The 27,732-nt window shown below is 44.7% G+C and overlaps 1 protein-coding gene across 1 annotated transcript in view; it reads right to left on the bottom strand.

Annotated features, from left to right (window-relative positions):
* Positions 1 to 27,732, bottom strand: part of LOC147669896 (adrenocortical dysplasia protein homolog) — a 256,261-nt gene that overhangs the window by 215,306 nt on the left and 13,223 nt on the right. The window contains exon 3 of the mRNA XM_086948161.1: positions 20,450 to 20,593. Within this exon, the coding sequence (XP_086804287.1) occupies positions 20,450 to 20,557 (108 nt within the window). The 5' untranslated portion in view covers positions 20,558 to 20,593. The remainder of the gene's footprint in view (positions 1 to 20,449; positions 20,594 to 27,732) is intronic.

Below are 27,732 nucleotides of genomic sequence, written 5' to 3'. Positions count from 1 at the left end.
CTCCTTGTTTTTTTTAATGTTTGCATGATTGTTGAAATTGACCTTCATGCCTTTGTGGTACCTCGCTACCTGCTTTAAAAAAGCTGACGAGGTGTTTAGATGGGAACTGCCCATAGCATTAGCACTCGTACTAGGTCCTTCACTTGCTTAACTACGTATACTAGAAATGTCTGATTCACTGTTTGAGGTTACATTTCCGAAATCGTCTGGGGTGATTTTAACTGTGGGTTGACTAATTTGAATATTGTCAAACCTACGTGCAAATGTAAAGATTCTCCAAGTTCTATACTTATTATCGTCCTGTCTAAGTTTACGAGATTGCTTGTCCTTTAAATAGACCTAATGTTTCTTAAGGACCTCTTTCAAAATAGTATAACTTTTTTGAGTTGCTTCAGGTAGGTTCAATTTGTTCATCACTTCCACCAAGCTTTCTATTTCTTGGAGAATGCAGGCTCTTTTTCTCTCTGCATGTTTTTTTAGATGTAGAAGTGTAGATTTTGTGACCGGTATTGCTTGGTTCTCCATCAATGGTGAAAGAAGGGTCGACATTCCATGCAGTCATCAAGACTGGGTCAGCGTAGGGCCTGCCCGGAGATAGTGACTTTTTGGACTAAGGTGGTTGACTCGATGTCGGCTGTGGTGGGCTCACCGGTCCCACTTGAACCCAGATGGCTACTACTGATAATTAGGCAGGATTCGGATTGGATTAGATATAAGGAAATATGGCTGGCATTGGCGGCAGGGGTGGCCAAAAGAAACATTGCAAGGGGCTGGGGATCGCCGACGCCGCAACAATGGGACCAGTGGGTGCGTAATTTGGACTGGTGTCAAAGAGCTGAAGAAACTATTTATAAAAGCAGGGGATGCACTAAGAAATGGCGGAAGATATGGGGGCCTTGGAGGAAGTACAAAGAGACGAGGGGTGGGTCAGGAGTGTGATGCCAATAATTATTTGCCTCACCTGTACCATTGGAGATTCTATACCGTACTGTAGATTGTGATGCTACCACATGCACTATCATGATTGTCTTGTATTGTATGATGATATGAGCAATGTTAATAAAAAGATTTGTAAAAATAAAAAAAGACTGGTTCAGCGTAGATGAGATTGACATCAGCAAGAGACATCCTTAGTGTGGTCGTCGACAGGTTCATTGTCAACAAAGGTCTTGCTGTCAAAAAAGCTGCCATTGGTGATGAGCGTCTGGTCGTTGACAGGGTCGTCGATGATGATATCTGCACAGTGGTTGATGAGGCCTGTTCCATAGGTGACAGTGGGAATGTTGTTGACAACTGTGTTTTTTCTTTGCTGTTGATGCTGATGACATAGAAGTCATTGGCCAAGACTGGAGTTTAGTCAGGACGTCAAGGGATCTGGATTAACGTGCAAGTTTTTGCACAGGCTGGTGTTTATTCTGTCTAGAGTGTTTCTTTGAGGAAACTCTGGTCTTTCTTTGTGAGGAGGTGGCTGAAGGCACGTTGAGATGTAAAACTAGTTCTGGAAACCCCCATGTTTCAGCTTTTGCACTGCCTTTGTGAAAGTGTTTGATGGAGCACTTTTTCACGGAATCATCACCCCTCAATGTGAACCATCTCTCCCGTCACACACCTCTTCAGCTAAATGTGGAAGATGGATTTGGAAGTATTGGGAGAATGTGAAAGGATCACATACATATTATCCAAGAAGTGATTTTGAGCAGGGCTACTCTCAGGTTGGCCAGGAGTATTCTAATTATTTTAGGAATAGAGACTAAATGTGAATTGTGCAAGAAGATGTTCTGTGATGTAGAGCGAAAACCTCAGCATAACCCTGAGTGCCCATGTGATTTTGCCTTTATGTTATCATTGTCTCGATCCAACACACAAGGCTTCATGCTGCAACATTTGTGAACCCTTTTTTTCAAAGGTTTACGTGTCCCAGCTGAGTACTGGCATCTGGTTCTGCGAAACAACCCTTTCTAAGTTCTGGGAACAAATTATGGCCCTATGTTAAGCAGTGACTCTGGGTTGGTGTTTGGTTTTAAATGATTAGTGATGCAGAAAGTAGGAATCAGCTGGGCCTGCAAGATTAAAATGCCTGATGCATAAGAATAGTGCTCGAACTGCAGAGGTGAACTATAGGGGAACGGTCTTTGGAAGTCATTTCTGACCCCGTGGCCATGCAGCGAGTTCAATGGGGATTGGCAAAGCCTGGTCTCAGGCAAGGACAATAATAAACAACAAACTTAGGGGTCTAATGTAGAAAAACAAATTGTAATTCTATGATCTTGTCACTATGTCAAATGTACGTGTGACAAGCAGAATAAAGCTATCAGACCATATCACCAAAATGTGAGGTACCAGTAAACGTAGGTCACCCCTGGTTAAGGATTCCCATCAAAAGTCTTGTATGAATCAATCTTCTCATATGGTAATCCTTATCGGGTATTGTGTCTCTTGATCATTGAGACCACTAGCATACCCTGATGGTCAGTTCGGGGTAGCGACCCACAATCACTAGGTACTACCACATGGTGTTGATACGATGGGAATATGCAGTGCAAAGATTAAATGTGGTGAATTAAAAAAGGATAGGGAACTTAACAAAACCCAATTTTAATAGACGTTAGCCCCTTCCTTACTAAAAACAAGAACAGTGTAACATAATCATCGCAGTCCACACAAATAGCTGCGAAGAGACCAACATGTTTCAGCCAAACCGGGAGATTCCCCAGGCTTTCGTCAGGGTCTCTGTTCTTAACAAATGCTACTGCTTCTGAGTGAAAAAAGTGTGAAAAACTTATACAAAAAAACACGAGTGAAAAACCAATAAAGGATATATTATTCCTTCATCTGTGTCAATTCCTCTCATCGACATCTGGTGACTTAGTCATGTCTGTTGGGGACAAACGTACCAGTAAAACACAATCAGTTAACATGGTCTGTTACAAGAGATACATAGATTCTCAAACATACACAATTTAATTACTCACCCAGAATGTCCGGGGAGTGGACCTCACCTCTTCCTGGACCTGGCTCAGGATATGTGAGACCCCGCTCTACAAGAATAGAAACCGACTTCATAAATACAAAGAACAGAGGGATCAATCATTGATCAGCTCTGGCCATGTACACAATGAGAAGTCAATAGGTCTTCTATGCAGGGAGTTAACCAACATCCACTAACAGGTTTCCATTTGTCCTCCTCTCTCTGTCATTCTCAGCTATGGACTAGATTTACGCTTGCAATCATGTGGCTTAGTCACAAATCACAAAGTACTCGAAATCAACCTTCGTACAAAATTGTTGTTAAAGGAAAGGTGGGGCTGCATCCTACCTGTCCGTCTTTGTCCCAGGCTCTGTCTGAGTCAGGGGGAGGCACCGAATTGCCTTAATTCCTGCCATATAACCAGTCAGGTCTGGAGGCTCCAACCAATCGGGACCTCGGGAGGAGGGGTTGTACCGAAGGGTAGGGACGACTGTTCCTATCAGTCGCATTGTCTCTCCTTAATTAACTCAAGTATGGGATTGATTAGTAAAAGGGGAGTCGATTTAGTATCTTAGTCTACACTCGGTTGGTACATAGTGCCAAAAAGGGCTCTGGCGCGTAGTCTCGCGGGATTAGCAAAAGGCGGACTACAAAGTGATGTCACTATCGAGACTCGTGTAGTTTATAGGGCAGCTTGCGCTCTGGGTAGCGATAATATCCGCTTATGCATCCAGGTTAGCACAAAGCTGAAATCAGGGTTTGCATTAGTGACCCGAGGGGTCAAATATGTGTCATTAAACTGCATTCGGAATACTCGTAATGCCGAATGAAACTCAGACGCGAAATCTCGCGGGATTATCAAAAAGCGGACTACAGGGTGATGTCACTACAGGGACTTGTGTAGTTTCTAGTCCAGTTTACGCTCTCAGTATCTAAGGTGTTTCGGGTAAGGGAATGCACAAAACCCGAGCGATGTCAATGGACCAACCAATAAATGGCGAGATTGTGGGCTGATGAGAGGGCTATCAAAAGGCGTGATGTTGTTATGCCCAGTGAATAGTAAAGGGATGCAGTCATGACGATATCTCCCTGTAAGTCCTCACTAGATATGTAAATAAATCATACCTCACGCCAAATTTGCAGAGCCTACATGGTCATCACACCAGTGGGTTAGAGTGGTTCGCGTAGAACACAACAACTCTAATGGGCCCCCTATCAGAAAAGCGTTTATGAAGTCCATTTTTAGAACTCTGGTTCTAGTGAAATGTATACCAATGCACACACCACGATTACTCAGCAAGTACAGAGCAACTCAAGTAAAGATAACGACCCTAGCAGTTGTCTACATGTGTGTTCAAGATAGGTTGAACCAGGGTATATCATCATTCAATCCATGTCTATCCGTGCCCAGTCTAAAAACCCACTTTTGTTCTCGTAGGAACAGAAATCTGGACACATCACTAACATGTGGTGGAATGAATGGTTTCTCCAGGACATGCCACTTAAAGTCAGTTTCTGTATGGTTGTAGGTTATGAAATGTTTTGTGAGTTTCGAGATGTCTTTTTTACACCGAAAAGTGCTTCTGTGTTCCTGCATCCTCAGGCGCACCTTTCTCGTGGTCATTCCCACATAACGCTCATTGCATGTGCACGTTATAAGGTAGATCAGGTTGGAACTATTACAGTTAGAAAACTGTCGCAGTTCCCAAGGTCGATCAGTGCCGATATCCACGCTGGTGGTTTTTGATGTCAGAGGGCACACAGAACATGCTCCGCATGGGTGGTGACCTACCACAGGGGGCAGGTCCCACAGGGTGCCCACCTCTCTTCTGGGTGTGACTCGAGGGTGAGTGTTTATCAGGCAGTCTCTTAGGTTTCTGGAGCGTTTAAAAGCAAAAAGTGGAAAATCAATTTTCTCTTTTCCACTGTTCAGAATACGCCAGTGTTTTTTTATGATTTGGTGAACATAGTTTGCCTTAGTATTGAAGGTGGTCACTAATGTCAGGCGATCCAAAGGAGGTTTCTCTGGTCGAGGTTCAAGTAGTGCAGCTCGATGGTTGTTTGCTGCACGTTTGTATGACCGCTGGATTAGTTTTTTAGGGTAGTGTCTGGCGGTCAACTGCTTGGAGAGGTCGCCTGCATGGCGTTTGAAAGTTTCTGGGGTAGAACAGTTCCGGCGTACTCGGAGGAACTGTCCGAAGGGCAGATTATCCCTCAAAGACTTGGGATGTTGACTTTCATATAATAGGAGGGAATTTCTAGCCATGGGCTTCCGATATAGTTCACTCTCTAAGCCTTTCTCAGTGCTATAGATCGAAAGATCCAGGAAAGGCAGTCTTTCTTTGCTCAGTTCTATAGTAAAGCGAAGGTAGTTGTTCTAACTATTAAGCCATTGATGGAACATAAGGGCCGATTCACTGGTCCCTCTCCAAACCATAAGAATATCATCTATGTATCTTTTCCACCAAATTATAGATGGAAAGAAGGGGTTGGTGGGATGAAGTACTATGGTTTGTTCGAACTTATGAACATACAGGTTCGCAAGGGAAGGGGAAAAAATACTCCCCATGCTGGTCCCGGAGATTTGGTGGTATATCTGGTCCTCATACATGAAGAAATTTTCTTTCATGGCTATGGTGGCAAGGGCCATAATGAAAGGCACAGGGGTGATTGAGTCAAGTTCCGATGCCTCCAGGATGGATCTGATGGTATCTAAAGTCGCATCCTGGGGAATGGAGGTGTATAAAGACTCTACATCGAGAGTGACTAAATAGTCAGTTTCTCGATCAAATGCTATGTCAGGAATTACTCTCAGGACATCTGTGGTGTCCTTGAGGTAGGTGGGCATAGCGTGTACCAAGGGTTTGAGGAAGTAGTCCGCAAAAGCAGAGAGTGGTTCTAAAAGTGAACCCTGGCCGGATATTATAGGCCTGCCCGGTGGAGGTCTCTGTGGTTTGTGCACCTTTGGGAGGGTATAGAAATAGGGCATAGTGGGATGTTTAGCCTGTAAAAATTGTGCCTCAAGAGCGGTTATCCAACCCTCAGCTAGGGCCTCTTCAACCAGGACTTGGATTTCACTCGTCAATCTGGGAGTGGGATCAGTAGGTAAGAGTTGATACGCATTGTTGTTGCTCAACTGGCGGAGACACTCAGTCCTATATGTTTCCACATCTTGGACAACGGTGGAACCCCCTTTGTCAGCGGGCTTCACAATTATAGTCCCGTCTTGGGTCAGCGTTTTTAAAGCTTGTCTCTCAGCTGAGGTCAAATTGTTATAGCCAGATCTAGAGCAGTGTTGTAATTGTTCTATATCGTGTTTGACTGCCAATTCAAAGGTAAGGATTTGGGGTGGTATGGCATGTGCTGGAGGTAAAAAGGTCGATTTAGTCCTCAAGCCTGTATTCGTATCTGTCTCTTGCTCTGATTCATCATTAATCTTATCCTTAAAGAAATAATGAAGCCTTAGTTTGCGGAAGAACTGTGCTAGTTCAATTTGAAGTACAAATGGATCACCCTCATCTGTCGTCACGAATCCTAGGCCCTTATTCAGTACAATTTCCTCAATGTCTGATAGGGTTCTTTGACTTAGGTTGACTACCAAGCTTTCTTCAGATGTGTTTCCTATTCCTGGGCACTCCTTCTCGTGTGACTCCGAGTTCCTGCGTGAGGGCCTGCAGTGTCCTCCCATTGGACCTGAGGTTGTCCTTGTGTCGGTCTTCTTTTGCCCCGTGACCGTCTGGGGCCACGCGCTAAAAAAGAATGATTGTTGTAATTAGGAAAACCAGGAAATGGAGCCATTGGTGGCTGGAAATTGCCTGGATAACCCCACGGTCCCGGTGGCCACCAAGATTGACCTGGCATGTTGTATTGGCCCCTGTAGTTTTGATATCTACCTCCTCTCCCTCGATTAGGTCCGACATTAGGTGCCTGGTTATTGGCCTCTGAATCACTCCCTGTGTCCGAACTAGATCCTGAGTAATTGGATCCATATCTTCTCCCTCGCCTATTGAAGTCTGGGGCTTTATAGCTGTCACTGGTATAGAGATAGACAGTTTCCAAACTAAACTTGGCCAAATCTTTCTTAAATTTATCTAGCTTAGTTTGGAGTATGGAGTCAGCGAATTCTTTATTAGTTTTGTCTGACTCGTCTTTGTTTTTCTTAAAGTTGGCAGTGACGGTTGCCTTGATCTGTCCCTCCAGGACTTGTATTTCGACCAAGATTGCGTCTGCTACCCGTTTGGCTGTACTAATAATGAGTATCAGCCAGTCACGGGTGCAGTGCCAAGCAATCATCGACCAATCCTTGAGAAAAGGTTTGTCGTTGAGAAAAAGTCGTGGGGCATTGGTGACTATGAGTCCGGGGGGTGCGCAACTGGCTCTCATGTATTCCGCCATGATAATCCCATGAGTCTGCGTACGAGAGTGAGACTTTTTCAATGCCAGGACTTTGGTCCAGTCATCAGTCGTGTTGATTGCTGGTGTGGGAAGTGAATCCAAAATACTCGGCATGTTATCTAAGATCGACTGGTACATAGAGTCGTCATAGGCTAAACCATGGTGTTCAGCCATCGTAGCCAATCAGTAGGCAGGAGGGAGGGAAAAGGAAAGAAACCTGCAGTCCTATGTCAGTAATACACACCTGCTCCTGAAACTGGAGCTGATCACTAACAATGTGACCCGGTCCTGAAGCCCGCAGCTGTCCGCTGCTCTTGAAACGAAAAAACAAAACACTGTTGTAGGGCTAGAGGGATATTTTGAGACCAAGCCTAAGTATTATCCCCCACTGAAACCAGAATAATAAACAACAAACTCAGGCAAGGACAGACAGACAAAGCCTCTGTGGCTGGCTGGGAGTCACGGTACAGCCCTGTCGGAAGAGTAGAGAAAAGGATAGAAAACTCTAGCCTGCGGCCGGCAGAGAGACAAATGGATGTGTTGCCCTGCTAGATTTGCCACATGGCATGGCCCTGAAGGCCCATGCTGCATTTGGTCAGCACAGAAGGTTCTGGGAGTAAGCAACTCCTTGAGAAGTGAGCAAAAATATCCTTCAAGCCGGGTAGATCAAAGATGAGTGTCCCCTGGCTAGTTTGGAATTGGACGGGCTCCCCAGCGTCGGTGAATACCAGTTGGTGGACAGAGACATGGTACAGTTTGGGGAAACAGCTCTTAGAACTAGGAAGGGTACCAGAGATTTTTCTTCTTTCATTGAGGGGCGCAACATGAACTGCGCACACGTACAAGGGAGGAAGAGCTCAAAATAATATGACTTATGTAAATAAACTGGCGGCTTTGTAGGAGAGTCCGCGATTCTTGCAAGGCCTAGTACGCACAGCAGACGATGGCCCCAGCCCTTTACTGATCAGACCCGGGGAAGAAATGGAGGAGAAATAGTCATCTGTTGTATATAGCAACAACTCTACCTGGACTATTGACATTGTTGAAGTTAAACCTCTGCCTGTGGACAGTTCCATCTGACACCACCTTGCAATGGGTGACTTTGCCATTGACTGGTGAGCAGGTGATGGTGTAGGATTAATTATGTTCCTTTAGATTGCAGGGTGTAGGTGCTAGGTCAGGCACCTGCAGCCCCCTAAAGCAAAAGGTAAAATAGAATCAAGCAAAAACAAATTTTTGAAACCAATCACCAAAAAGAGGGGCTTATGGTACTCAAACCAGACAAAATCCAGCCATGCTTTATTCTGAAGCGGTGGTAGAGGTCGGAAGCACCTTTCTTAGTCAATAAGATAGGTCATCTCCAGAAACCAAGGAAGACTTTCAAAAGTTTTTGCAAGAATTCAGAAAAGAAAATGTGCACATTGTGTAAGGAAATTTGAACAATCTTTTTCTGACTTAGATCATAACCTTCAGAAAATAAATAATAGGGTCGACCAAGTAAAAAAGTTTACAGCACACAGTTTGTGCATGTAACTATGTAGGAAAAGTTACATCAAACAATGCTAGACAAAACTGACCATGGCGAGACCACTAACAATGGAATAATCTGCAACTCCAAGGTAAAAATGCAGAAATCCTCAAAGTATTTTCTGATTAACAAAGGAAAAGGAGGGCCTCACGCCAGATGTCCTGACTAAAGCTAATTCTTGCAGAGTAAAGAAGAAATGTTCGCTGCAGCAAGTAAAAAAAAGAGAAAATGGTCTTGGGGGGAGATAAGAACACAATTTTTCAAGATGTCTCCTTTCATATCCTCAAAAGGTAGAGGCAAGTCAAAGCCATTACAACGTACTTATGCAATCACACAATTCTTTGTAGATGAGGCTTTCCATTCCATCTCTTGTTCTCCTTCAATAATAAGAAAGACACAATGTATAAGAAAGAAGAAGCATTGTTGATCCTGAAGGGAACTTCCTAGAAGGCAGCAGAGGACGTGGAAGGAGGAGAAAGGAATGAACAAACTATGGCCCAATGGCAATACCAGTGTACTATGAAAAATAAAACAGTGCTATAATTCTTAAAAAATCAGAAAGACAAAGAACAACAGGAACTCGCATCAGAAGACGACTAAACAGAACTATGATTACACCCTTTGTTGATTCCCTTTGGTTGCTTATGTCTTTTTTCCCCTTTTTCTGGCAGGTTATCACAGACCCATTAGAAGTGAACTATTAAAAAGATGAATAGTCATATAGAATAACCAATCTATTTACGTATAAGTTAAGTGCAATATAAAATTAAGTATATCTGCCCGCATGGGACCAGACAAGAAACCGGAAACTGCCACTAAGTTGTATGCTATTCACATTCCTAGTGGAAAGGTATAGTTGTGTACTGTTAACCCCAATCCCTTCCGGTTTCATGTTTTCCTTCCTATTGTTTTGTTATCTTATTAACCATGTACACGTTTATATTACTGCCAGGTTTATCTAGATAGAAATAGAAAAAAATAAAAATTATGTTACACTGCAAAATAAGGCTATTGTGAGACACCGAGAGGAATTCCTTCAATGTCAAGGCAAGACCCAGACTAATATACTTAAAATGTAGGACCTGAATTATCCATTGAAGAGGAAAACTCATGGCAGAGTGCCACTGTCCCCATCGCTGAAGAACAGCATTCAAGATTTGAATCCTCTAAATACATGCAGGCACTGTCCTAAGGGAGTGGAGGGGTGGATTTTGGTGCTAAGGACTATACCTTCCACTCCAACGTCATCCACAATTTACTTCCACATGACGACAGGAACAACTATAGCCATGACATTACTTTCAGATCACTTCCCATTAATGATGTAATAGGATTTGAGAGTAAAGAAAAGGATTTAGATTGGAATGGGCGAATGAACAAAATAGCATTCTGAAATCCAGCAGTGAAGTATGGGAAGCCTTAGAGATATACCTCCAAGGAAACAATGAGGAATAAATAACTCTCTCTACGAGATGGGACACTGCAAAAGTGGTCATTAGGGGAGAACTGATTCTTTACACCACAAATATGTTTGAGACGAAACAGAACTAGAAATATGGGGTTAGAACAGCAAATTACTAAAAGCTGAACACAAACACACTTGCGAAGGTAAAATATTACAAAGAAACACAAAATCACAAATGGCAGCTCAAGCAGATTCTACTAGTAGACTGCGAGAAAGATTCTAAGAACCAAACAGCTGCAATACAACAAGGGAGAAGAGGCTGACAGATAGATAATTGGCATGCAAGGTAAAAGCCATCTAAGATCGCAATGGCATAAAATATAACAGGCGAAAAGATGAAACAATAAAAATCTCTTTAGTAGATAAAGTGCTGGAATTTGGTGATTTTTGTAAGAATCTATAAAAATGCAGAGTCAAAAACTCTTTTAATCCTGAAAACTGGTAACGAACCCATGGTGAGTGGACCTTACAGATCCATAGCGCTACTGAATATCAATGTAAAAATCTATCCAAACCATCAGATAAGCTATGAATCTAAATGAGGTTTTGGGAAACTGCAAATCTCGAATGCTCCTTCTCTTGCATGATACAGAGAACGCATTTGACAGAATACATTGGAAAATACTGGAAAAAACAACACTGGAAAAGGTTCATTTAGACCCAAACAAATTAAGGCGAATTATGTCCAAACTGGTATGTCACTCAAAGTAAATATTAAAAAGAATGCAAAATTACAGTTTACTAGAGGGACAAAGCAATGTTGTCCTTTCCCCTCCTCCATTTTTTGCCTTGGCAAAGGACCCATTGGCACAGAAAATCACTGCCAATCCTGATATCACTTATGTACAGGTTCACATATCAGCATACAAAGTCACCCTATTTGCAGACAAACTTTTTAGGTCGAGCAGACCTACATTCAATGCGTAAGCATTGAAGGTGTCGCTTTTGACCTATTGTTACCCGTATTTAGGAATGAAGACACGACTCAGACGCGCACTTTTGCAGTCTCAGTTTTGACCGCGGGAGCGCGCGTCTGAGCCGCGCTTGCGCAGAGTAACTCACAGCCCCTGCTCACACACAGACACAGCCAGCCCCCACCCCTCTGCATGCACGTACACACACACACACACACACAGGCGCGCGCACACATACACACGCACACATACACACGCTGCCGCCCCCCACCCCCCTGCACACACACAGACACGCACGCATACACACGCCGCCGCAGCCCTCTGGATCTGGAGAGATGCCAGCACTATCGTTGGAGTCCCACACTGGGGACTCCAAATACCATGGCCCCCGCAGCCCGCAACATGCTCGAAGTACCTCCTGTCCCCAGAAACGCAAGCACGGAGCCCCACTCACCGGGACTTCTACTCCGCAGGACTCTTCCGGGGAGACAACGTGCCCAGTCAGGTCCCGCTCCAGGGCTGCTCCCTCCGACGTCAACGGGCACCGGCACTCCGCTCCTTGGCTTCCCGGGCGGACGCCGGCTGCACGCAGGGATCTCCTCTCTCTGCACCGGAGCGTGTCCGGCCCCGCCCCCGTCCCAACAAAGGTTGCCTGGCTTCCTGTTGAAGCTGGGCTGCAGCTGTGAGTTTGCTTGTGTTGGAAGGCGGTGACCCCAGGGATCAAGAGGACTCTCCTAACCACCCGGGACCTCCTCTCCCACAATTACTGCCGAGTCTTATCGAGGGGGGAGTCCCCGCCGGGAAGGACTGATCGTACACACGGACGACACACCACACTTACGAACGGACACCACACCGTGAATCTTTATCAAATATGAACTTTATCAAGATAAAAGTAAGAAGCAATACAGAGGCGATCGAGGGATCGCGAAAGTCTTGTAGCAAGGGGAACGGGGAAGCGGGACAGTCTTAGAGGGCCAGCTGGCACGCCACGTACCCTGCGCACAGTTCTCAATCCTCGAACTGGGGGGTACGGGGACTGGCGATGGGACTTGCTGTCCTACTCACTTCAGTCTCAGGCGGTCGTGAGGGTAGCGTTGCTGGTCCAGCCGGACCAGAGTGTTCTTCAAGCCGCGACGAGGTCAGCAGGGCTTGGTCAGGAGTACTTTGTCGTACTCGTAGGCAGGTGGAGCCGCGACAGCGTCCGCAGGGCTCTGGATGGTAACCAGTGTCTCTTATTCTTAATGGTGGGCCACGACGAGGTCAGCAGGGCTCCAGTGGTTCAGATCTTACTCTCGAGAGGGAGCCGCGACAGCGTCAGCAGGGCTCCGGTGGTTCAGGTCTTATTCTTCGAGAGAGAGCCGCGACAGCGTCAGCATGGCTCCGGTGGTTCAGTTCCGTCGGTTCGAGGATGAGCCGCGACGACGTCGGCAGGGCTCGGTGGGTCAGAGTCTGTTCTCCTCAAGGTCAGCCGCGATCAGATCAGCAGGGCTTTCTTGTCCAAGATACAACTGCCGGCTAGATGGAAGGCAGGCTGTCTTATAGTCCCGGAGCTCTTTGATGTCCGGACCCTCAGAGGCAGGAGGCAGGAGGTCAGAGGACCAGGCGCCTGATTGTCTGGGCGGCGGTGTCTTTGGTGCTTTTGGACCATGCGTACAGGGAATCCCAGACGCCCATCAAGGCCTGGAGCCAGCTCACTAGGAAGCCAAAAGGTGCGATCGAAACCAGCCCCCAGGGATGGCTCGGGGTGTGAGGACAACCAGCTCCTCAGGAGGGGGCCGGAGGTGTGATGGAAGCCTTGGTTTCGGGTACTTGGTGAGTCGTTCACCCCCCTGGGCGAGTCGGGGTGCGCCGGACGCGCACGCCTGGCTGCAGCCGGGAGCGGCCAGAGGCTGCCGAAAGGGAAGAAGGCGGCCGGCTGGCCGGGGTGGCCAAACATGGAGTCTGCCGGTCACGTGCATGGGTGCCGGCACGCGGTCTGGAGGCCGTTTCAGGTCCGATGTAGGAGTCTCGTGTATAGTTCTGGGTGGACGGAAATTAGTTCTGTCCGTCGTTCTGGGTTATGGGGGTCAGCGAGGGCCACGCCACGAGGCCGGGTCCAACAGCTTGTTTAGTATTGTCGTGAAAACTCAACGATTTTATACTATGTCAACATCACCTTTACTTGTACAGGGTACGTTCGCCTTTGGATTTCTTGCAAGTGAAATTTACGATGTTTATTGTTAGCCAACTAAATGCCGCTCATTTTATCTACCTGTTCCCATGAAGTCCAACATTAGTCTGCTGAGCCACCATACTTCGTACAGCGTTGTCTTGTGATCCTCAACATGCACCATTGATCACAGCTGTTAAAATATGTTGCTTCCAAGTTTGTTTTTTTTTACAGTTTTTTTATATACCGCGAACTTGACTCGAAGGATCAGAACACTTTACACGAGCACCAGTTGCTTTACATGAGGACACATTCCTTTTTTTAGGCACGTGGAGATTACGTGATTTGCCCAGAATCACAGGATGTTGCGCGTCCTTGCCGAGCCTGGAACTCGGCTCCACAGATTTGAGGTCGACCGCCCTAGCCTCCAGCCTCCTAAGAAATCCCCAGGTCCACTGCAGTCTAAAAACGGCCTTCCCTCATTCCTTCTGGCACTTTGTATATTATGTCATTGATAAAGAGAATATTTTCCCCTTTTTATTGTGACATAGTTTTTGAGTTGCACTGCTTATACAATTTGTGCAACCATTCAACAACACCTGGTTCAAATATGCTCTCTCAATGTTTCAAGCTTTATTACAAAGGTAACAAAAAGATGTTAATATTTCACTTCTGTTCTTGGATTTTCGTCACAATAGAATACACTGAACATAATCTTCACAAAAGTTATTAACAAAACTTTATGCTATTGCCATTATAAATTACAATAACTTTTATTTAAGTATTAATTATTGAAAAAAATGTAAAGCCTTTGTTATTTGTAATATAAATACATGTAAGTCACGTAAATACAACACTTACATTACAAATGCTATAGGTGTCACATTTGCAAAAGTTATAACTATTGGCATTGTAAATGACAAAGCTATTAATTTCGCTATTTTCAAAAACAAAACATAAATAAAAAATGTGTCATTTACAATACCAATAGCTCAAACTTTCCTAATGCGAGACCTATTGCATTGCAAATGCTTGTTATGTTTTCTCATTAATCCTGAAAAATCACTCCCAGCATAAATTTATAAGTTTGAAAGATTCTCTTAAGTGACAGGATTTAAAAAAAAATATTCAAAGCCTCTGGGACAAGGCATCCCTAATAATCCAGAGAAACTGGCTGACATAATGCACATGCGTAACCTAAGACGCCCAAAAGATTATATATATTATTTAAGGATTTAGCTACCCATGACAATTGACAAGTTATATGAGACTAACATGCTCCCTTATCCGACACCCTCTATAAAGACTTATATTGATGGGCAATCTTGAAATTTCTTTGTTTGGCTGCATAACCACTATCAAAATGAATAAAAATGTGCCTGACAACGTAAAGGTAAGTTTCACATCTATTAAGGACACGGAGGCGAGGATTATGCTTCGTCTTCCTTCGCTTTATAATCCGAGCCTCTGGTCCTGACATAGAATTTCATTACATGGTTGTTATGCTATTCATAAACCATGCCTTTAATGTTCCCGAAAGAAAATATAAAAGGAAATCAACTCAAGCCAATAGCCTACACTTTGTTGTTTTAGAAACTCTAGATCCTTTCTTCACACTCTACAAAAGAAAACAAGCATTTGCAATGCAATAGGTCTCGCATTAGGAAAGTTTGAGCTATTGGTATTGTAAATGGCAAAGTTTTTATTTATGTTTTTTTTTTTGTTAAATACCTAAATTAATAGCTTTGTCATTTACAATGCCAATAAAAGAGCTGTTGCATGTTTCCTTTGCGTGGGTTGTTAAAGGAATAAAATACTTTTTTATAGTGAGTATTTGGCTGGGCAAAGATTTATTGCTGCTGCTGCGGCCGTTTTCAGTTGTCCACTTCTGCCGCCGGAGGGATCCTCGCACTGCTCAAACACGTTACTACTGAAAAACCCTTCAAGCACAATGTGTAGGATATTTACATTTTTTGGACCAAATAAAGTAGGCCTACTTCAAAAACTAGCATGTATGTCAACATTAGCTCCAATCTATACACCACAATGCAAGGCATTACTTCAAAAGTCCGACGTCTGGGTTAAATTAGATTTTTAAATTTAAAGCAGCATAAACTCAGTAGTAACTTCAGAATTCCCTGTACAACTGCAAAGTTCCCAACTACTCCAAACACCGTCACAGGTCATATCCCTTCTATCATCAAGACAAACATCCGTCTCCTACCCCAAAAGCGCCATCTCAGGCGACTGCCATAATAGCACCACAGAGGAGAAAGGGGATGCTGAGTAAATATAGGTCACGCCCACAGATGCATGGTCTGTATTCTCTTCCAGGTTGATCTGCTCACCAGTTACAAGGAAGGCAATGACAGGTAGAGTCTAGCAGAGGAAGGGGAATTGTATTGTTTATTTTGGGTAACGGAGTATTAAAAAGTCGAGATTAAGAAGTCCAATGTGAGCAAAGAACAGGACAGATAAGCACAAATATAAATTTCATAAGTTCACTATAATTGTTGGTCTCCAACAAATGCAGTTTTTTCGTTTTTTGCCAATGCTTCCTTTTGTGTTGGATTAGTGTTCATAATAAAGCGGACAGTCATAAATGTGCTTTAATATCTTAAAAGCTTCCATAAAAGGGTTCGGGTCCCACTTGCTGTGGGGCAAGCACTGAGGTTGATAATATTTCTGGTGGGATGTTGGCCTAAATCTTGTTTTGGTGTCATATTTTAACCCCTTAAAAAGTGCTAAAGCTTTCCAATCAGTGTTGAGCGGTTTGTGTTTTGTGTGTGTTTTGTTTCTTTTAATTTGGGGCAATACGTGTTTAAGCCTTCATTATTTTGTTTCCACAAAATATGTACAGGCCAAATGTCCATCCTTGTTCACAGCAAGTTAGGGATTGAAATAGGTATCAAGGATTTCTGTAATCTCCACAAGGAAAAAGGAAAAAAAGCGAAAACGCAGCAAATGTGTGCTTTTCACCAAATAAAGGTAAATTGCAATATTTTTAAATGATTCCAACCAACTGTTTACCGTGCTAATATAACTCTCGTCTCAGGTTTCAGAAACAAGAAGGGTTTTACCACCAGTTTTGAAATTTACCAAGTGGTAATGAAAAATGTCCTGTTTTTGCGTTTTTTACCTACTTGCAGTCTCTGGGAGAAAGTAAACAAGCAAACTCACCGCCGCAGCCCGGCTTCAACAGGAAGCCAGGCAACCTTTGTTGGGACGGGGGCGGGGCCGGACACGCGACCGGAGCTTCCCAGGAGGCAGGCTGCAGTGGCTGGCGCATGGCTCCGGTGCAGAGAGAGGAGAGCGCTGCGTGCAGCCGGCGTCCGCCCGGGAAGCCAAGGAGCGGAGTGCCGGTGTCCCTGTGCCCGTTGACGTCGGAGTGAGCAGCCCGGAGCGGGACCTGACTGCGAACGTTGTCTTCCCGAGAAGAGTCCTGCGGAGTAGAAGTCCCGGTGAGTGGGGCTCCGTGCTTGCGTGCCTGTGTGTATGCAGGGGGGTGGGGGCGGCAGCGTGTGTATGTGTGTGCGTGTGTGCGCGCGCGCCTGTGTGTGTGTGCGTGCATGCAGAGGGGTGGGGGCTGGCTGTGTCTGTGTGTGAGCAGGGGCTGTGACTTACTCTGCGCAGGCGCGGCTCAGACGCGCGCTCCCGCGGTCAAAACTGAGACTGCAAAAGCGCGCGTCTGAGTCGTGTCCACTTTCCTAAATACGGGCCACATTAGGTCTGGAGCAGACACTCTCAATGCTCACACATTGAGAGTACGTCTGCTCGACCTAAAAATCAGGGCGGCCTTCCCTTTTCCTCATTTGAGATATATATATATACACAAGCTACAAAGTTGAGGTTACTAATAGAGCTTGTGAAGCCTGGCAGTGACAAACTTGGGGTAACAGAGAAAAACACTTGAGCTGCAATATATACTGCACTGGCAACCTCTACGAATGAGAGGAGAAAACGGAGTCCGTCTGTAGTCCAACTTGGTGCTCATGTAAAGTGCTCCAATACCTACGAGACGTGTGTGTGTGCCATCTAAAACTGCAATAAAAAAATCTTAGGTTCTGCCAAAATCAAACTGAATCTTTTGAATTTGGTGATGCATAGAGGACGATTGACAGCATATTCCTCACCTATGCCAACTATAATAAACAACCTGGACTTCCCCTCTGGTTGTATAGACAAGGCAATTCGGGATTGGTTTCCTTACAGGAAGGCCAATTTGGGAGACATTTATGAAAAGGCACCATCAGAAGTTTCCCCCTTCAGTATTTAGAAGTAGAAAATGTAGAAACAATTATGTGTATAGATATAATCAAATGGTCCATTGAACGGGTCACAGAAATCTGAGGAGTGCGGGGACAAGGGACCTAATACCCATAGAATCTTTAATGCACAAACATACTATAAACAAAAGTATAACTCTACTATACCAATATCAGTCTGATCTTCAGAAAGACCTAAAACCACCAAACACAACTAAATGGGAAACGAAATTAAATATTGAAACAGAGGAGGAAATTTAGTTAAATACCTTGTCCAGAGCATCCTTGGCTTTCATATGTTATGTTATGTTATGTTAATTTCGATTTATATAGCGCCAAATCACCGACAGGTCTCTTAGCGCTTGCTGTGGGAACCCGTCCTGGCTTTCCCTGCGAGATAACCCCTACTGGGCATCCCCAAGGTGAATACCAGGCATCCCATCGCAGTGGGGCCATAGTGGAGATTAAGGAAGCTATTGCCCAGAGTTGCAGAGTGTGAACCCATGATTTGAGTAGGTAACGAGGCGAGAATTATCGAGTCCGTGGACATTTTTGAGCTCAAGACCCTGCCGCGTCGGGAATTGAACCCTGGTCCCGGGTCTGACCTCTGCATCAGGGTCTGCCTCCTCTAACCAGTGAGCCACACTTCTCCAGTCAGTACAAACAAAATGATTATAACGTCTTGATGAGATGGAACTAAACCCCGGCACAATTAAACACAATGTTTGCAGTTCTAATATGTTGGCGCTGCTCGACTGAAAGTACTCTACTGAAAGAGGTACCATAGCCCACATGTGGTGGTTTTGTGCCAAACTGCATATATTTTGGCAGGTGGTTCCCTTTCACAGTAAAAAAAAGAAGTACAACTGAATTGAAAATACAAACCACACACATTGCTCTTTAGGAATAAGGGAGAGGAATCAGAACATCTACTCACTACCACAATGCCCATATCTTCTTTGCTGCTAGGCTAACAATAGCACATACTTGGAAAATGCCTTCCTCGCCACTGATTACCCATGTGATGGGCTAAGTTATGGACAGTATGTGGTATGGCAAAGTTGACTATGTTTATTGATGATAGAATACATACATTAGCAAAAATTTGGGCACCATTTCATAGGTTCATAAAATGTGACATGTGGATGTCTATGTTACGGCACAGATCAGGCCCATGTACCCCTCATCTTCAAGTTCAACAAACTCTAATCCAGAAGTCAACAATGAAAGTGTCAGGGGTGGTTACTTGAAATGAAGGCTAGCCTCTGCACCAATCAAAGAACAGCCATATTAGAGAGCAGGGTATTACAGGTCATATATAAAGTATTTCCACTGTATATGTGATATTGGCCATAACTGTTGTTTGAATGTATTGTTTTCTGTTGGAAAATAATCTACCTTGTCTGCAAGATGTACCGGTCAAAAAAGTTAAGTTTGGAAAAATATATATATTTGCCTGCAATGTTTATCTAATAATAATCTTTTTTCCCGTCTACATCCCTGACCTCTAGGTGACATTCCCAGCACTGGTAGCCTTGATATATCCGAGAAGCACTCCTTCCAAGCTTATGGCTTTCCTCCTTCCTGTATTCTTCTCAAGCCCAAGTCAGCAGTGAGCATTCCCCGTCATTTCCTGAACCCTTGCAATAAGTACACTTTGATAAGGAGCTGTTCGTATGTGTGCATTGCACCGGTCCACAAACTGCAACAATGTGTAAGGCGAAGCAACATTTGAGTAAAGGATTGAGTGCATATAATGGTGGTACCGCTACCTTGGAGTAACAAGTCCAGAGTTCACGGAAAGAATATATTTCATCAGTACGGCTTCAGCCCACGAGGCCAAGTGACAATAAAGATACTGGAATGGCTGCCTTGTAAAAGAGAAGCCATTTACTTTAAAATGTGATAGCCATTGAAAACAAACACTGGCAAAGCCAATACAAATTACTAGTTTTATTAGTGAAAATGTTTTCATTAATTGGAAAGTTTGTATTTGTTGTAGTGTGAAGAGGTCAATGGGTTAATGTGAGAATGTTTCAACAGCTGGGTGAATGGATGGATGAATGAGTGACTGACTACAAGGATGCGCGAGAGAATGATGAATGGCTGAATAGGTGAGTGCAAACATACAACGATTATGCCTGAAAACATGATGTTACAGCCGACAGGCTGAGGTGAGCAGATGTCTAAAGCACACATGCCTAAACATGGATAAGATATACAAGCTCTTATTAAAAATGTATATACATACTCCTGTACACAATGTGGTGTGAGGTTCTGGGATCCAGACCCTAGAAGCCCTCTCAATCGCCTACCCCTTGGTTGTTTCTCCTGCACAGGAGATATTCACCCACGCCCAACCGGTCCCCTACATGCTTGGGATTCTTTCATTCCTACTATCATTCATCAGTTGTACTCGACTGAAGTACTTTAAAACTTATGAACTCCCTCAAACTTCCCAGAAATTCATGAGGGGCAACCTTCTGTAAAATTCAATCTTTTTTGTCTAATGTTTCAAGCAAGTGTTAAAATGTTGTACCATTTTGCCCAAATATTTTTAAGTATAGCCTAATAATAACATTTTAAAATACAATGAATGTATTGCACCCTTTAAAACTTGACAATACTGTTACATTTTAATATATTTCCTCCGGAGAATCCACTCCACCCTCACCAAACTCCTTTTTATATGGTTGTTATTACCAGGGGTTGGTCACCGCTAAACTTTCATTCATGGCTATTGGCCTGAGCTTAACACTTACTTTTACCACTTTTGCAGCGACTGCAACTGGCATACCTTCCGACTGCCCATAATTCTCCACCAGCTTTAAAATCCATGGGTGTGCAATACAGCCCCGGTTCATGGGCATGCTTCCTCTTTTATGTGTCTTCTCAATAGAGAAAGCCTAAAATATCAAGTTGAGAAACACAATGTGTGAAAAACGATATTGAACTAATTCTCTGAGAGACAACATTTTTTAAAAAAGACATTCAATACAACAATATGCAATAAACAAGCTGCCTCTTTAATACCCACAAATAGAACTATTTGGAACAGCATATCTAGTAACACAAGGGTGATGAAAAGACACACAATAATAATTTACCTGCTTAGGGAGGCAAAAACTGTTGGCATATAACTAGCTAACTCAAAAGGCTTCTAAAATCAGACCGCACACCATAGTCTATGATATCCTGACCTGGATATCACATTTGGGACGGGATAGTGTCCCTTGGTACCATTTGTGACCTGGAAATAACCTTGAATATAAGGAGGAGAAAGTTTTTCAATATATGGTGATACTGTACCACAAATGGCATATATGACTCCTACACAACATTATTGTTGAGCCCTGATGAAGTTCCTTTGCAACACGGAACCAAACGCGTTGGCTGGATTTTAACTTATATATTATATATTATCAATAAAAGAAGATGATGGAATAAACCAATTGAACATGGACTTCTTTTCTGGTGCACCTTCCTATTGTTGAAAAAGTTCAAAAGGCTCTGTATGACGGTTCTAGTCTGTTGAGCAAAAGGCCAGACTAAATACAACATCAACATAAGTGAAATATCAATATGGGTACTTAAAATATACTGATTTCTTGATTCGAACAAAAAACACATCATGTAGGAAGTGTAGAAAACGAGACCCAGCAAAGCCAAAGGTGGGAGAGGATTAAATTCGACATTTCAAATTGTTCCCTAGCGATGCTCACTTATCTGTGAATCTTCTGTGAGACAAACAGGTCAGCTATCAACTACAGCTATATCATCACTTGGGAGGTTTTGGTCTAGCCTACTAGACGTTACTTATTAGAAATAATGTTATTGCTTTTTTTAAAAACAAACTAATATCAAGTTTCTGCATCTTTTATTTACAATATATTACAATTAAAAAGCAAGTTACAAATAATGCAAACAATGCCTAATGTGTACGTTATTCCTAATCACATACACGAAGATAACCACCTGTCCATTTAAAAACACCAAAAAAGCTCAATTAAAAAAATCATCATTGGAATACGCACGGCTAGATCCAACTCAGTGTTGTCTATGGGGGTTCACAACAGAAAGAACATTCTAACCTCTGTCATATTACAAAAGACATTCTATAATGAACATACATCTTCCTCCCACTATGAATGCCATTTTGTGATGATAAGGTCATCTCTGCGTCATGAAAGCGGAAAATGAACAGATGTAAATCACAGTTGTAAGACCACTTACAATACACAATCAACACCAGTTACTACCTTAAGCTTAAAGAGGAAATTAAGCGGCCTTTTTTCTTTTATTGTGCAAACCGCTGTAACTGGTCTCTTGCTGCCTGCAGGCCGAACAAGGTGCATTTATTATGTTCTTATTGCAAAATAAAAAATAAAGGTTAAAAAAAAAAAGAAGCTATATCTCGCGGCCCAGCAATGCACTGCTTATGAACTCACATATTACATCACTCATGACATGGTCAGTGACAACCCTGATGACTAAAGACTAGTGTCTACTGTGCCCTCTCGGACTGTAACCAAAATGTCTAAGAACTCAATTTCTGACTAATGTATTTTACTGCTGAATTTCAAATGTAGCTTATCTTCATTCAGCCACAGCAAAAAGGCCTCACCAGTAAAATGCATAAGGCAGAAATTGAGTTCTTAGACGTTTTGCTTACAGTCCGAGAGGGCACATTAGATACTAGTACTACGCTCAAATCTACACTCTCCTTGCCGTGAGGGAAACGGCTCCTGTCCTTTGTGACACCAGCTTTGGGAGACGACACCGTGAGGGAAACGGCTATATTTAGACGCCGCAACATCGCCTGCAGCCACCGCTGGGGGCCCAAACTACACCTCCCAGGTGCCCCGGCGGTAAAGTCGCATCTCTGATGCCACCATTGCGCCCGGAGGCGCCTGAAAAGAGGGGAGCGCCGAGCGCTCTTTGGACGCTCAAATCTACACTCACCCTACCGTGAGGGAAACGTCTCCTTTCCTTTGTGCCACCAGCTTCGGGAGACGACGCAGTGAGGGAAACGGCTGTATTTAGATGCCGCAACATCGCCTGCAGTCACCGCGGGGGGCCCAAACTACACCTCCCAGGTGCCCCGGCGGTCAAGTCGGGTCTCTGACGCCACCATTGCGCCCGGAGGCGCCTGAAAAGAGGGGAGCGCCAAGCGCTCTTTGGACGCTCAAATCTACACTCACCCTGCCGTGAGGGAAACGGCTCCTGTCCTTTGTGCCACCAGCTTCGGGAGACGACGCCGTGAGAGAAACGGCTGTATTTAGACGCCGCAACATCGCCTGCAGCCACCGCGGGGGGCCCAAACTACACCTCCCAGGTTCCCCCGGCGGTCAAGTCGCGTCTCTGACGCCACCATTGCGCCCAGAGGCGCCTGAAAAGAGGGGAGCGCCGAGCGCTCTTTGGACGCTCAAATCTACACTCACCCTGCCGTGAGGGAAACGGCTCCTGTCCTTTGTGCCACCAGCTTCGGGAGACGACGCAGTGAGGGAAACGGCTGTATTTAGACACCGCAACATCACCTGCAGCCACCGCGGGGGCCCAAACTACACCTCCCAGGTGCCCCGCGAGTCGCGCGCGGGAGCAGCCGGGTGAAGCCCGGGCAAAGGGCGGGCCCTCTGTGGCCCTCAGAGGCCTGAAGAGGCTGGGCTGGGCCACAGACTCTGGATGTTCAGGGAAGGACTATTTGTTTCACAGTAAGACTTTATAACTTAATTCCTGGTGTATGTGTAAGGTGCGCCGAAAGCCTTAGGTTTGTTTTTATCAGATTGGCTTCCCATAGTGTAGCAATAAGCCGGTTCAATGTCTAGAGATAAAATTGATAAAAATGCTTTTGGGCAAGGAACTTTGGACAATTATTTGATTAAAAAGGTCAATCAGATTAATAACGATAGAAGGGCCTCTCTAGGTCGGGGGAGCCCTCTTTCATCACAGGAAGAGGTGCCTCTCACAGTGGTGGACACAGCCATGCCTATTAGTGATAAGGGTGTTATAATAGATTTGAATTTGAATTTAATTTTGAATTTGAATTTTTTTTTAATTTGAATTTAAAAACATTTATATAGCGCACTTATACCATGCGGTTTCATGGCGCTTCAGATTGCGAGGGGATGGCAAACGAGGAGAGTTAGGCAGCAAAAGCACGAGAAAAAAGGAAGGTTTTGAGGTTTTTCCTAAATTCAGTGTAGGAGGGTGTTGTGCGGAGTGCCGCAGGCAGGGAGTTCCAAAACACAGGGGCCAGAACAGAAAACTTGGTGCCGCCAGCCTTTTTCTTTTTGAATCGGGGGACAGTTAAGAGGGCCAGGTGGGAGGAGCGAAGCACTCTCCCTGGGGTGTAAGGCTTGATAGCCGAGCAGATGAACTCTGGTGCAGTGCCCATTCTAGCCTGAAAGGTGAGGCACCCAAGCTTGAACAGGGCCCGCTCTTTCACCGGCAGCCAGTGCAGTGCCTGCAGTAAAGGGGTGGCCCGATGATATTTAGGCAGGCCATAGATAAGTCGGGCCGCCTGGTTCTGCACTAGTTGCAGCCGGTGAATGGCGTAGGCAGGCGCGCCATTGTAAATGATGTTGCCGTAGTCGAGGCGCGACAACACCATCGCCAGCACTATGATCTTTAGGGCGGGGAGTGAAAAGAACCGAGAGATCTTCCTGATGGTTCTGAGGGAGAAGAAACAAGAGGAGACAACAGAACTAACCTGTGAGTGAACAGAAAGTGAGGGATTAAGGAAGATACCAAGGGTTTTGACTTTGGGGACCGGGAGTGGGGGAGCACCGAGTGGGGAGGGCCAGTGAGAAGGGGACCAAGGACTGCAACCACCTCCGGTCAAGACTAGTTCGGTCTTGTCCGGATTGAGTTTGAGGTGGTTGCAGTTCATCCAATCCTGAATGAACAGCATGACAGATTGGACATTCTGGAAGGATGAAGGGGAATGAGAAAGGTTGAAAATAAGCTGGAGGTCATCGGCGTAGTTGTACACCGTGACCTCGAGCTGCTGTAACATAAAAATGAGGGGGAAAATGTATAAGTTAAACAAAAGGGGGGAGAGTGAGGAACCCTGGGGGACCCCACACGTCACCTTGTGGGAGGCCGCAGTGAAACCGGTAAGATGGACTGCCTGAGCTCTGCCGCTTAGAAAGGACTCAAGCCAAGCGAAGGCTAGACCCTCTATGCCCGCCGCCTTGACACGGGTAAGTAAGGTGGAATGGTCCACCGTGTCAAAAGCGGCGGACAGATCTAAAAGAATGAGGGCCTGAGGGAGATTGGTGTCGATGCCCTCGCGTAGGCTGTCCATAACTGAGACCACTACCTTTTCCGTGGAATGGAGGGGGCGAAAGCCCGCCTGCCGAGGGGAAAGGCAGTGGTTGATTTCCACGTGGGAGCTCAGAGTGGCGGTGACGTGGGTTTCTAGGACCTTTCCCAGGTAGGGAAGGAGGGAGATAGGACGATAGTTGGAAGGGGATGAAGGGTCCGCACCAGCCTTTTTTAGAATGGGAATAACGGCTGCAAATTTGTGGGGGGCGGGTACCACTCCATTACTGAGAGAATCATTTAGAAGTGTGAGGGGTGGGGATGGGCATGTTAGAAAGATTTCTCTCAAGATGTGGGCGGGGGCGAAATCTAGGGGGGAACCTGATTTCACCCTGTGAAGCAGGGGGAGAAGCGTGGCTGTGGTCAAGGGGGGGATGGAGGTGAGTTTGGAGGAAGCGGGGGGGGGAAGGATTGGTGAAAGTGGGGGATGGGGGAGGGATGTTGGCCTTAATCTTTATCACCTTGTCCACAAAGAAGTCGTTAAGCGAGTCACAGAGAGATTGAGAGGGTGGAGAGAGAGATATAGTCCAGGTGCATGCAGAGAAGCATGAAGATCAGCTAGATACCTCTATTGAGGAAACAGAGCAGGCAACGCCAGCACCAAGATCGGTGAGGAAATGCAGAAAAGCACTACTAAAACGTGGGGGGAGGAATGGCAAAAAAAGAGCTGATACAGCCAAATTAGATAGCGGTTCCTCTTTGGATTTAATAATTGGAAAGCGATCTTCCTTGGGGCAAATAGGGACTGCGCTTTTGCCAACTCCTACAAACTATACAGAAGGACAGAACAGACAACCAACTAGCGGAGATGCTAAGGATAAAGGAGAAAGGTTGGCCGGTCCTAATATTGATGACTCTTTGCTGAGTGTGTCCATTAGTAGTGACAACGAGGGGCTATCAAATTCCCCTAGATTATCTATTCAATCTCCTACCAATATAAGTCAGAGGACACCTCCCAAGGTTAAAACAAAAAAAAGAAGGGGTGGTCCCTTAAAGATTAGTCAAGCTAAAATGCGAAAGAGGAGGTCAACCTCAATAGTGTTAAATACTGCTGATTCATTGACAGTCCCCCTAATATCAACTCACCGTTCTACCAGTGAGGTGGGTCTGTTGGAAAAAATTGAAATTTTGGTAAGTTCATTGATGTTGCCTCTTTTAGAAAGGGTAATGAGGATCAGCACGCATTTAGACTCGATCGATAAAAAAGTTGAAAGAAATACACTTTTATTATCTGATTTGGCAAAGGGATTAACTAGTATAAACCCCAGTGTAATTACTGCTAATACGATGCCACAAACGAAACAATGTCCATCATGTCCTACTCTCTCTATAAAACGTAATTGTGAAGGGAAAAAGCTAACTTGTGATTCCCCCAAAAAAGTACAGACATCATTCACGTCAGAGAGGAAGCCTGCATCTAAAGCACCACCTGTACATAAAGAAGGTGATCAAAGGGGGGATAAAATAAGTCCGGAGAAAGAAGTGGATCACTCGCAAAGTAAGGCTGATAAGGACAATGGGGCAAAGGACCCACATAATATAAATCGACAACTACACAGAAGAGTAGATTTACCGCCAGAAGCTGCCCCTTATGCGATTGTCATGGCAGGTGTCCCTGAGCTCCCTCTAGTCACTAAGGAAGACCATTGAGCCGTACGAAATAAAGTTGTCCATTGGTTGTGTAACAATAGACCCTTGCCTGCCCATATCAACGGGGACATTTTAAATGTGAGGCGTTCAATTTGGGTGGGCTCACGACCTAAAGACAGGAAGGGGGATGTAATCATCGTAAATTTTAAAGATCATAGAGCCGTGAGGCATATTGGGGATTGGTATGACGTGAGAAGCAGCGATTCTATCTCCACACACTATCTTAGTTATTTTTATCCACAAACACCACCGCCTTACTTGAAAGACCGTGTACCAGGAAGGCAGTCTGCAAATAGGCTCGGACTTGAATATTATGGGCGTAATCAATTTACCTTCTCCCAACCACAGAGATCAGTTCATTTCTATCCAAGGTTGACCCACCTTCCAACTCTAGGTCCGAATTATGAAAATAACTACCTGTGGGATAATTGAGGTATAGCCTTATCTTCCTATAATATACCTACCCACAATCGGTTTGATGTATTTTCGGGCCTTGATTTTGTGGACTGACTTAAAAAGGATACTCCACCCATTAAAACGTTAGGAATAAGGGAGAATCCTGATACAATTAAGGGAAATATAGTAGATTATATGCTGCTGGAGGGTAATGATGACATTAACCAAATAGAAATCTCGTCCATAGAGGCCAACGGCCAAAATAACGAGGAGTGTCATGAGATTAATAGTAACTTTGACCAAAAGATGGGGGGAACATGTGGAGGAGCTAGTTCCCCGTCATGTGAAAAGGATTCGGGTAATGCCCTTTTGTGTGAATATGGAGTAAATGAGAATAGGAAATCCTGTACTTTTTTGTTCTGGAATGTGGCAGGATTAAGGCAGAAAATTTAAAATCCATCCTGGGAAAGTGTAATAAATGGTTCAGATATTTTGGCTTTGCAAGAAACGTGGTCCATTGACCCAGTACATATAAGTGGCTATAGAAGTTTCTTTACACCGGCAGTGGGGGGGCCAATACGGGAGAGCAAAGGGTGGGTTAATTACGTACCTCTCAAATCAGCTCAAGTATGAGCAGGTCCGTTTCGCGCCTAAGTGCAGCTCCTATCATGTAGTA

Source organism: Lissotriton vulgaris, unplaced genomic scaffold, assembly GCF_964263255.1.
Source record: "Lissotriton vulgaris unplaced genomic scaffold, aLisVul1.2 SCAFFOLD_1127, whole genome shotgun sequence".
In the NCBI taxonomy this organism is placed as follows: domain Eukaryota; kingdom Metazoa; phylum Chordata; class Amphibia; order Caudata; family Salamandridae; genus Lissotriton; species Lissotriton vulgaris.
Note: the sequence above shows the minus strand (reverse complement) of the source record. Positions and strands in the feature narration are given on the sequence as shown.